Here is a 12,119-nt window from a genome sequence, read left to right as displayed (position 1 = left end):
GATTTATCTCCAATTCCCAGCAACTGGCACAGTGCCTGGTACAAAGTAGATGTCTGGTAAAAAATGGTGAAATGAATGAACAAATGAAAGAAAGAATTGCTACAGGTAGGTCACCTCAGTTCTGTACTTGAGTCACTGACATCCCTGACCCACATGTGGGACTCTACATGCACTCCTGTCAAACCCCATCGGTTGGATTTTGGCTCAACAATCCAGGTGCAAACATCTTTGGAATCCCAGTTCCATCATCCAACAGATTTGCTCACCCTTAAGGCTCTGTGTCATCAGCAAATCTTATCAGCACACCTCACTCATCTTCATCTAACTAGCAGATGAGGAGATGGCACAGGCTGGAACCAAGGGCGAAATCCTACAGCTCAGCACTGCTGGTTAAGGAGCTATCTTGTATTAAATGCTTACTGTGTGCGGGGGGTCACACTTAGCCCTTGAGTATCTACTCAAGTCTTACTTCAGCCATTGGTTCTGTTGTCACAGTGGACTAAAGTCACATTGTCCTACTCAGGTCTCACTCTGCCACATGGAGGGCAAGACTTTCCCTGTGTGTGTGTGGGACATCTGACTGGGTTAGGCTGGGACAGTTTTGTAAAATAATCACTTCCAAACATCAATCAGAGAAGACACCCTCATTTAAAGCAGGACTCAGGGAAACCTTCAGGAAGAAAGGACGCCACAATTCTCAGGCAGAGGGGGGACTAGGCCCTGTAGGCTCAGTCACTGCCTTGATTTTCTAGTCACGCAATCTGCCAAAGCTTTGAAGCCACTAACTTGGTTAGGTCCTGCAAATGAGTTCCAGTCCAGTTCGCCTAGATAGGGATTCAAAAGTGGCTGGAGGGCCTGGCACGGTGGTGCACACCTGTAATCTCAGTGGGTTGGGAGGCTGACGCAGGAGGATCACGAATTCAAAGCCAGCCTCAGTGACTTAGCAAGACCCTGTCTCATAATAAAAAATAAAAAGGGTTGGGATGTGGCCCCTGGGTTCAATCCCTGCTATCAAAAAAAAAAAAAAAGAAGAAGAAGAAGAAGAAGAAAAAACGTGGTTGAGGGCTGGGGTGTAGCTTAGTGGTAGAGTGCATGCCTTGCATATTGAGGGGCCCTAGGCTCCATCCCCAGTACCACAAGAAGTAAAGAAAAAAAGCTACTGGGTGTTCAGCCTGGCAGGGTCCAGAGGGAAAGATCAGGACAGGACCAGCTAAATAATTTGCAGGACCCACTGCAAAATGAGAAATCGGTTCCTAGTTCAAAAATTAGAAACTCTAGAATGGTGATGGCAGAGCATTAAACCCAGCGTGGGGCTCATCTGAGCGAGGGCCCTGCGTAACTGCACAGGATGCACATCTTCAAAGGTGGGTCAGGCAGAGGCTGCCTCCAGGAGCCAACAGGTCTCAATCGGCAGAGCAGCATCCAGACAAAGCTCAAGTACTTGGCTAGACAGACAGGTGAGTGAGCCAAGCTGATGAAACAAACCAGCCTTAACTGCTCGCAAGATGCCAGGAAAGATGAAGGGACAGCGCAGAGTGAGGTAAGACAAGCTCACGTGCAGGGGCTGCAGCAGGGGGGGGCGGGGCTGCAGGGCCCATGCCTCAGGAAGCTATGGGAGCTGCGCAGGGAGGGCCTGCAAGCCACAATAGGGCTGGCGTAAGGTCCAGCTCCTGTCCCACCCAAAATAGGCAGGAGTCCCATTCCAGAAGGATAGAGAATCCTGACAGAAGCAGTTTTTTCAGGTCACTTGAGAGCAGTCTGAGCAATGGGTCCCATAAGGGGCAGAGGACGAGGAGCTGTGTGTTTCTGGAGAACAGAGGCCCCCAGGAAGACAAGGACCAGACACTCATTAATGACCAGACCTTTCATCTCTTCTACCTCTGTGCTTTTACATTTCCTTTAATGTCTCAGTAAAGTTCTTTTGAAAATTCCAACCCAGCTCTGCTGTGCTGACTGCAAAGGAACAAGGAAAGGACAGGAAAGTCAGGTAAAGAGATTTCCCTGGGAGAGGGGGATGGCAGCTGCTGGTCTAATGGAGATCTGCTGGAGCTTCCCTAAGTCATCACACCTGAGTGACAGGTGGTTACTGCTGGCTTATTTCCACATGGGGTGACCCCTTACTTCATCTTGGCCATATAATGTTATATGAATCTTTGTCTCGTATCCTGTTGAGGCGTGCACCACCAGGCTATGTGGGCCCCAGGTTGACAGAGCAGGAACCTTGCAAGGGCTCCATATATGACTTAGGGAGGAAGCCGAGCGCCTGTGAACAGCTCTCCTGGCTCTTGGGCGCCCCTGAGTACAACCCAACTCCTCTCCAGAAATAACTGCAAAAATCTCAATATTGAACACAGACGAGGACACTGAGGCACAGAGCGGGGCAGGAACTGCCCTGAGCACACGGCCCCTCAGTGCTGGACCCCAAGTCCCCTAATGCCCTGGGTCACCAAGACAGGGACACAGGAAAAAAAAACAGAAGAAGCCTTCGCCTCAGACTCAGTAACTGACAAGGGAAAGCTGCGGTGGGGTGGGGGGTGCGCACTCCTGAATGGACAGCAAAAGGCAGCTTCTCCTTTCAAAGGTGCCAGACAATGGAATTGCGGCCAGACAGCCATTTGCTAAATTTGGATCAGAGACTGTCTTACATTAACCGTTCCACGTCCAAGCATTTGGGGTGGGGTGTTCTCTATTCCTTCTTCCTTCCAGAACACTACAGCCCAGTTCCAGTTATACTAAGAAGGGAGGAGGGTTTTTCTTGGCTATACCTGATCTCAGAGATCAGGGGATAGGAGTGGTGGCAATGGTGACAAGTCAGCACCAAGCTGGAGTGGGGATGAGTCCTGAACTCCACCTGCATGCTCTACCCTAGGGTAAATTTACACGGTTCACCGGCCAGAACAAAAACAGGTCGTGGTCAGAGAGAAATCAGGCACCTGGCCACATGTGAGTGAAGCTGCAGGACACAGGAAGCGGGACTGGATGAGGAGGAAGCAAGACCACAGCAAAAGCAGGCACCAAGCCAGAAAAAAGAAATCAGGAATTATGCCAGATGGTCAAAGGTTTGTGGGTCATAGAGAAATCAGGCCACAGAGGAGGATGAAATTAGGCTTCAGAACAAACCAACGTCACCTGTGATTCCGAAGGAAAGGATCTGTGCCTCCCAGGGAAAACAGGCTGCCGGTGACCCCGGCCGCGCCCCCCACCCTCCCTTCTCCGCGGCCGGGCCCAGCCTCACTTGAGCTGCTGGGTGATGAGCTCCTCGTCGTTGAGGTAGCGCAGCCTCTCCTCCTCCACCAGGGTGCGCTGCCGCTGCAGCGGGTCCTCCTGCCGCCGCGCCGCCTCTGACACGCGCATGCTCAGCTCCGCCTCTGTGCGCTTAAGCAGCGCGCGCACGGACTCCTGGTTCTGGAGCTGCGGGATGCAAGGAGGGACGCGTGGACCCGGGTGGGAGGGAGAGTAGGCGCGCGGGGCGAAGGTGTGCGAGGCGGGGGTAGGGGCCGAGGGCTAAATTTGGGGGAAACCGGAGACAGGAGATTGGGATGGGGATAGTGGAGGGAGCCGTGCTCTACTGGGCAGTGCTATGCTGGGCAGTGCAGAAGGTGAGGCTCCATGGCTGGGGCCGTGAGCAGTAGCAAAGGGGTGGGGCGGCGAGTGGCTCAGGGGAAGGTTAAGTTCTGGGGAAGCGTAGAGGCAGAAGGAGAACGGGATGAGAATATGTGGCGCGGGGCCGAGGGTCCTATTCAGAACCCTGCCTACAGCGCGGCCCCGTGGCTGTGGCTTTGAGCAGCCCTGAATGGGGATGGACCTGGAATGAAGGATTCCAAGGGATTCCCCATGAAGCGCTGGGGTTGATAGTTTCCGAGATTGGGACGAGAAGACTAAGTTAATCGTCGAACCCAGTTTCAAGCCTGACTGGCAGAGGTGGGCGAGATCTTATCCTTGGCCCAGATGGCAACTCTGTGCCCCCTCCTCAGCCTGTCCCTGCGCATTATCCTTGCCTGACGGATCCTGGGGCCCTCTCGAGTAGCCGGCACAGCGATGCCAGGCTCCTGACAGGTGGGACCATCTGCCAGGCAGACTGTCCAGGACTCAGGAAGGGAGAGCTGAGGATGACGTGGGGAAGAATTGCGGGACCAGAAGAAACTAGAGCTGCCCCCACCCCCAGCGATGTCTACGGGGAGGGGTGGACTGGGACTCTGGGAGAGCGATCGGGAAGAAGGAGGGCTAGTGAGGAGGACATGGACCAGGGGCGGAGGTTCAGTGAGTAACAGGAGCTCAAGAAGGGGCGGGGGGGGGGAAGAGTTCAGATGGCAGGGACCTATGAGCAGCAAGGGATTCCCCAGAGCTCTGTGGGAAAGGGTGGTGTACTGGGGGATGGGGCAGTACTAGTGGGAAGGAGTTTTGGCTAGTTTTTGGCTTGAGAGGTAAGTCAGGAGGGAGTGTTACCTGGAGCTTTCGCAGCTGCTGAAGTTGACCACGCAGGTCACTGGTGCTGTTCTGCAGGCCACGCAAGTGGAGCTGCATCTGCAGACGGCTGATAGCGGTGGGCTGCCCTGCAGGGGTGCTGCTGGCTGAGGGAGGAGGAGGGCCCGACACAGGGGTTGCGCCACTGCTTCTGCTGCCTGATGCGAATGCTACAGAGAGGATGGGAGAAAGGGAACAGAAAGTGAGTCTAAGAGGGGCTGGTGCAAGATCCTCCCACTTCTGACCCCATACAGTGGCCAGAGGCACATGACTTTGACTTCATGCTCTAAGTGATGATCACTAACAGTGGGGAACAAAGCACCAGTGCAGTGACATCTTGGATTAAGGTGAATACTCATTTATCCATTGAAAGTCCAGTGATGTGGTATTGATCCTTACTTTACAGATTAGGAAACTGACTCAGAGAGAGCAGGGACCTGTGAGAAAAGAGGGGAAGGGTCACTCACGTGCGGATGGGGTGGCTGCTCCATTGGAGCCTTCAATCTTCTCACTGTAACACAGGGAAAAGAAGATGGTCATCAGAGGGTCCAGGCCAGCCCCAGAGCATCAAAGCTGAGTGGGACTTTAGATGTCATCTCTTTCAGCTCCCTGATCTTAGGATGTAATAGCAGAGAAGGGAAGAGACTCACCCAGAGTCACACAGTGAGACATTGGCAAAGTCAATGCTCCTAATGCCCATTGCCCCTTCTTCCTGCCACTGGCAGTGGTGTTGGGAGAGGTACCTTACCTGGGGGTCTCAGGCTCTGAGCCTCGAAGTAGAGCACTCTGCACCAGGCCTGTGAGGCTGGCAATCTGCTTCTCCATGGCCTCCATGCGCTCCCTGGGGAGGAAGATGGTTCTGAACAACCCCTTCAATTCCCTCCCCAGCTGCAGCTGCAAGCACACAGAGATTTAATGCCTAAAGATCAAGCTCACCCCCTACTGCATTTCTCACCTCCCTAAGGGATCCCACCCAGACCACTCCATGATTTGCATATGCCCCCCCATGCTTTTCTTCCTACCTCCTCTCTGAGGCCATCCCAAAGTCCCAATGGCCTTAAGGAACCTCTTCCTCCACACCACCCAAGGACAGTACCTGGATGTTTTAGTGTGTCTCCCCTCTAGACCAAAGCAGGAACTGGGTTTGCCCAACTTCATATCAGCAAACTGGGTGCAGTGCCTGGCACACAGGCCACAAGATTGCAGTGTGAAGACAGGTGACTTCTCACCTCTCAGCAGCACTCTCACCCTGGCTAGCTCCTTCAGCCCCACACTCTTAAGATGGCACTGAGTGGTGGTTCAGAACTCCCCAGCCTGGAGGCTAGGTAAAAGAATGTGTTTCTGTCCCCTCCCTATTTCTTACCAGCACCCCACTGCCCAGTGAACTTCAGCTGACCCTGTGCTGGACAGCTCTTGTGGTTGAAAAGTCTGTGTCCCAGCTGGAAAGGCACTAAAAAGGGCTGGCTCAGCCCTTGGATTTTACAGTTGGGAAAACTGAGGTTCAAGGAGCAAATGCAGACCCAGGTCTCTAGAGCCCATATTTGGGGCTTTCTCATCCACTCCTTCAGGATGTGCAAATGAAAGAGAAATGGCATGCCCATGTCTTCAATGCCCTCCCTGCCACATCCAAAATGCTCTGGTCACCCACTTAAGATCACTACACACCTCAAAGGACTTTGGGTCTCTGAGTTCAGCAAACACACTGGACGGGACCTCTGCGTGGTGTCTCCTCTTCCCATCCCACCCCATCCCCACAGTCCTTGCAAGTGTCCCTCACCTGGTCTCCGTGTCCTTGGCTGGCACTGGTGGCCCGAACCCGACGAGTGAGCGCTCCCCAGGCCCAGGGAAGAGCTCGGAAGGGGGCGCTCCGGCTGTGGAGGAGCCCGTGGTGCTGCGGGTTTTGCCTCCAGGACTCTCGGCGAAGACCGACGAAGAACCGGAGTCTTTGCGGAAGGACTGGCGCACCGGCGAGCCCCGGCTAGGTGGCCCTGAGTATGGGCTGTGCGGCGGCGGAGGCCCTCCGGGGGGAGCCGCCACGTCCGCCAGTTTCTGCGGCGATGAGGGCGGCAGGCGGAAACCATAGCTGTCGCCATAGATCGCGCCGCCGCCGCCTGCCGCCTTGTACAGCGAGTCCTCCAGGTCCGACTGCAGCGCAGCAGCTGAGTAGGTGCTAAGCGAGCGCACCGAGCCGCGTTTGTACAAGCCACCTGCGCCCGGGTAGGCGAACGGGTCGCCGGCGGCCGCGGCCAGGCTCAGGCGACCCTCGTGCAGCAGCCCGTAGGGATCCGCATAGAGGCCCTCGCCCTTCACCAGCACCATGCCACCCGTTTTGCCCGCCAGGTCCTCGTCCGGCTTGACGTCGCGACGCTCCAGGATGGCGCTTGGACTGGGACTGACGCCCTGGGCTGCAGGGGCACCTCCCAGTCGCTCGGCCGCGTGATGCACTGGGCTGCCAGCGTAGGAGGGCGGGCGCCCCCCAGCATAGGAAAGACGCGAGCGCGATGGGGAACCCGACGGCAGCCCCGACGGCAGCCCAGATGGTAGCCCAGGCGGCGGTGAGCCAGATGCCAGGTGCGGTGCCGGCGACAGGTTGTTGAGGCGCCGCGTGGGTGATGACTCCCGGGACGCGTACACCATCTCTCTCTGCGCAGAAGACAGAACCCCACAAGGCGGGTCACAAAGGGAACCTTTTTGCTATTCCTTGAGAAGCCAGCATCAAGTCCCCTGACGCCCAGGAAGTCCCCCTGTTCTCCGCCTTTCCTCTCTCCTGCTATATCTTGGGTACCTTTTCCATCAGGGCTCCCAGCACAGGTGTGGGGGGTGGTAGCAGAGTCGTAGATGGAGAGGCACCAAGGGGAACCCCTCAGCCCACCCCACAGTGGGAGTGGGGAAATCAAGGAGAAGTGGCTCAGGAGAGAGGCCTTAGAATACTTAGAGGTCAGTGAGAGAAATCCTGACTGGACAGGCCTTGAGCCAGGGGAAAGTGACAAGGGGGGAAGGTCTTCTCTATAACTCCACAATTAAGGGGTCAGCCCCTTTAATTCTCCAAGTATGCCGTGGTGCCCTCTGACATTTGCTTACACTTTGCCAGCCTGGACTACTTTGTCAGCCTCCCCAATTCCCTGGGCATCCCCATCCATACCCAGAGGTCCCGCAGGGCATTCCCCATTCATACCCGAAGGTCCCCGTTGGTGAGGTGTGAGCCAGGGAAAGCAGCATACAGTGGCTCCTTCCTATAGATCTTGATAATACTGCGATCCTGGATATCCCTGGGGGAAGGGTGCAGAGGGTCACCATGCATCTCTCAGTCATGCAGTGAGGAGAGGCAGCTACTCCCGGCACAGAAAAGAGGGACCAGGACCCCCACCCCATCCTAAGTCCTTTGCTCAGTTGCTCAGTTGTCTCGGGCTGTCTGCCACCAACATACACAGCCTCCACCCGGACCACTTCCTCAGTCTCTGCAGCCGTTTCCAGGTTAAGTCAGGTCTGGGTCTCTCAACCCGCAGGACTGGGAAATTTAGAAGGGAGTGGGGTGGGAGGACAGAAGGATAAGACCCTGGCGGAAAGGGGAAGGACAAACGGAGGTTCTGGAAGGATCTGGGAAAGGGCCTTGGGGGTCGAGCACTCTCCTGGGTAGGAGTGTAGGGAAGCCCATCCATCCCTCTGGGGCCACGCCCACCGAACGTCCTCCAGCTCGTAGAAGACGTTGCGCGCCTCGTCTTTGATGAGGATGGCGGTGTTTGGCGACTTGAGCATGCCCATGGTGAGCTTCTGCGGGAACATGTGCGCGATGAGTGCGTGCAGCGTGTCCAGGCTGCTGACCTCGTGCGTGATGTGCACGCGCCGCGTCTCCTCCCCGAACTGCAGGAACAGCACCCCTGCGAAGGAGATACCACCTTCCTGGTTATTGCCCCCACTGCCAGACCAGCCGCCCTGAGAGCGAGGGGAGGCTTCGGGAGCTGAGCCGGTTCCGCAGAGGCAGGGTCTGAGGCCGGATGCGGCCCCCGAGTGCAGGTGCACCCAGGCACTCCTCATGCTGCCAGGGCCAGCCTCTCAGAGCACCACTGACCCCAGGCAGTGGAGCCTGGACCAGGGAAATGGGTTGGGGGCAGGAGGAAGTAGAGCAAAAACTGAAAGGAGTTGGGAATGGTAGGGAGATGCTGAAGGAGAGAGAGAGAGAAACAGGAAAGAGGGGGAAGAAGGGAGGGGTGATGGATGGAGGGCTGCTGTAGGACCGAGAGAAAAGGCTCAGTAGGAAAGGAGAGGGCTGGGGTAGAGAGGAGGGAAGGAGGGAGAGGAGCGAAGGGAAGGAGTGGGTAGGGCAGGGGATGATAAGGGAGAGGGCGGGATGGAGAAAGAAAGCAGAGGGGCCCTAAAGGGAGTGGTTTTTTGGGAGGAGGGAGTGGAGCTCAGGAGGGATGGAGTGGTGCGGGGGACGAGGACGACTGGGGGAGAAGAGCAGAGGGAGGAGCCTGTGGCCTGGAGGGAGGATGCACGGCTGGGCTGGCCCCTACCTGGAGATCGCAGTTTGGTCTGACTGGCTGAGCGCGAGAGGGGCAGGCTCTGTCGGAAGCGGTTCATCCTGCTAAAGCCCAGGGGCAGCTCAGCCTCCGACATGGTCTCCAGCGACTCAGCCGAGGCGTAGGACAGCTTGGCTGCCTGGTCTGCCAGCCCCGGCTGGGCTCCCTGAGTGTGGCGCGAGCTGCGTGTCTGCAGGGGCCGGGCAGGGCGAGAAGAACCAAGCTTGATCCCCCGTTGCTCAGCCACTGCCTCCGTCCAGGCCCTGGGAGCTCCCAGCAGCCAGCCAGCGACACACACACATACACGCTCACAGGAGAGTCTCCTGGATTTCAGACTCGCTGTGTGGCTGCAGGAAAGTCCCCCCACCTCTCGGGGCCTTGACTTCCCTGGATCACCCAACAGGTAAGCAGTGGGCAAAGGACTCAGGCACCCTGGGAAGCCAGACAAGAAACCATCTGAGCTGGAGCCATGGGCACGCCTGCTATTTTAAGCTTCCAAAGAACAACAACAACACAAATTTGTCACCGAGGTGAGCAGCAGAATCGTTGAGCAAATTGGGGCATTAGTTCCAGACATTAATTAAGCGGCGGGTTTGTGAGCGGCGAATTTATTCTTCCTGGAGTTCAGAGGGTTGGGTGGATGGCAGGAAGCAGGGCCCAGGGAGAAAGCAAAGAGAACCAGGGACCCCAGAATCCCAGTGTTGGGAGGTGAGGGCCCTCACAGAGCTGGGCATGGAGAATGTCCTTGATTTAAGGTGACTAGAAAACTATCCCAAACCCCACAGAGCCAGATAGATCCCAGTTTCAAACAAACTACATGCTTAGTACCCACCATACGTATGAAGTCCAGTGTGATACACATGAGCACAGGGCATGGGTGCGCCAGGCCTCCGCCCCTCTCTGTGTGGTACGAGCTGCCATGCGGTCAGACAGCCTGGCTGGCCTCCCCGAGTCCCCAGCATGACAGTCCCTTCCCTGAAGCTATAACTCTGGGTAATGACTGACTGGGGGTAGGGAAAGATGTCACAGGACAGCTTGATTGCTCTCTCTTTGGGGGTGGGGTGGGGTCACACTATGATTTCAATTGTACTATTGGCTGAAGCCTGAGGTTGTCACCCAGGGCCACTGCCCCTGCCGTTCTACCCCAGTTCCTCCCCTCAAACCAGGTTGCTGTACACAAGTCATTTATTTAAAGGACTGAGAAAATGAATCAGTTCTAACCATTCCATGTTATGGACATTATATATGTAGTATATGCATTTATTGTATAAAAGTCATGTTGCCTAATTGTATTTTTCTATAAAATAAATTGTTTATGTTTAACAGTAGATCACTCAAAATCATTAACACTGGCTATCTCAGGATTGAGAAAGAACTTTTTTTTTTACTTTATACACTTCTCTATAAGTGAATTTTGCACAATCAGAATATTTTTATAATTTTAAAGAGACAACAATAATAGCATCTCTGAAAAGAAATAATTTATTCCCCACTTCAGCTCCCTCTTTCCTCAAATCCTGATTAACCCCTAATTAATTTCCATCTTCCTATTAACTCAATTTAATGTTCTAATCAGATTAGCACTCTTGACAAGAGAGAACATCTTCCTCTGATGGGCAGTGTGCCCAGCTGTTCCCCAAGGTGGCCTTAAGGGACAGGGGACATGGAAGGTCAGATTTGGGGACATTGAGGGGCAAGCACAATGCCTTGAGCACGGTGTCAGCATGGGTCTTGGAAGTAGGGAGACAGCATAGGAACTGGGCCCACTTGGGGGGATCCTGTGTACAGGCTTTAATCCCTGTGGCTCAGCTGTAGGTTGACAGTTGTCATTGACTGTCACCTGCACCTGGTTCTCACCTTCAGCTCCTGGGAAGGATGGGGAGCTCTGGAGTAGGGTGAGGAACCAGGGTTGGACTGGTAGTCTTGGGGTTGCCAGGCTGGTGTAGGTGAGGGGGGTCACAGAATGCAGGCAGAATGAGGCAACTGGTAAGGATAAAAGTGGGGGTTCACAGGGGCATGGTGGGGGGCACAAGTGAGATGTCAGAAAGAGAACTGAACGGGGCCAAATGAAGGGGGCAGGGTCCCTGGGGGTGGCTGAATGTAGAAGCAGGAACCCTGGGAGAAGAAGTGGCCACATTCTCTGTTCCACCTGTTCCTGTCTCTGTCATGACCCCATGAACACCTTTCTATTCTCACAGACTTTACAGATAACCTTGCTAAAAAGAGGGAAGGCCCATTACACTTCTCTTCATCCCTGAGCTGAGACAATAGGGCAGAGGAAAGTGAGACATCTAGAAGGACTTTCCAACCACTATGGAGATAGAGAACAAAATAGTGATTCCAGCAGAGCTCTCCAAAGACTGGAAAGGGTTGCTGTGGGAGGCAGTGAGCACTGTCCCTGGAGAACCTTCAGAGAAGATCGTGACTCCTGGTCAGAGGCCAGGCAGAGGGAACCATGGGTAGGGTGGTCAGAGCAGGATCGGAATTTCCCCAAAGCTGTCTTCAACCTAGGGCAGGAGCTTTTGGGAGCTTTTACAAAACTCTTTCTAGGACCCCACATTCGGGTTTTGAAATCAACCAGGATTGTGACACCCTTTGAGGTTAGCCACCATATGTCTGCCTAAGAGCCAGATATCTGCCTAGGTTGGCATTTTCTTATTTCTTAAATCTCTACAATCAGTCATTGTTCTATTTTACAAAGGAGAAACCAAGGCCCAAAGGACTGGAACGTACATTGCCCCAGGTCACTAAGCTAGTTAGTGGCAGACTGGAATTCACCATCAAGCAGTCTGGCTCTCAGGCTCATGCATTTAACCACTACACTCTCCTGCCTCCTCCAGGAAGGGTATGCTTAGCATCAGGATACTAAGACCCCTTCACTCTCTGATTCAAGGACTCCTAGCACTGCTCTGGGAGAATGCATGCAAACAAGATGCCTGGGGATCCAGATGGTGGCCTCCCATCCCATCATGATGCCTGAGAGAGGGCCTGAGACTCCACCAAGCAAACAGCAGTCTAACTAGTTCCACTCAGCTCTGGGCCTGGGCACCAGGGAAGATGGATGAGGTGCCTGAGGGTGCTCCCACAGGGGTCAGCAGGATGTTCTGGGAGAGGGTAGACAGCTCTCCACCTTTG

The 12,119-nt window shown here is 54.8% G+C and overlaps 1 protein-coding gene across 21 annotated transcripts in view; it reads right to left on the bottom strand.

Annotated features, from left to right (window-relative positions):
* Window positions 1–12,119, bottom strand: part of Srcin1 (SRC kinase signaling inhibitor 1) — a 64,312-nt gene that overhangs the window by 16,681 nt on the left and 35,512 nt on the right. For all 21 annotated transcript variants that reach the window (XM_047543521.1, XM_047543512.1, XM_047543513.1 and 18 more), the window contains 8 exons: window positions 8,979–9,174; window positions 8,144–8,342; window positions 7,640–7,733; window positions 6,242–7,107; window positions 5,213–5,305; window positions 4,932–4,975; window positions 4,447–4,634; window positions 3,236–3,411 (listed from right to left, as the gene is read on the bottom strand). In XM_047543521.1, coding sequence (XP_047399477.1) covers window positions 3,236–3,411; window positions 4,447–4,634; window positions 4,932–4,975; window positions 5,213–5,305; window positions 6,242–7,107; window positions 7,640–7,733; window positions 8,144–8,342; window positions 8,979–9,174 — 1,856 coding nt within the window. The remainder of the gene's footprint in view (window positions 1–3,235; window positions 3,412–4,446; window positions 4,635–4,931; window positions 4,976–5,212; window positions 5,306–6,241; window positions 7,108–7,639; window positions 7,734–8,143; window positions 8,343–8,978; window positions 9,175–12,119) is intronic.

This window comes from Sciurus carolinensis, chromosome 3, assembly GCF_902686445.1.
Source record: "Sciurus carolinensis chromosome 3, mSciCar1.2, whole genome shotgun sequence".
Lineage (NCBI taxonomy): Eukaryota > Metazoa > Chordata > Mammalia > Rodentia > Sciuridae > Sciurus > Sciurus carolinensis.
This window is presented reverse-complemented; position numbering and strand designations above follow the sequence as displayed.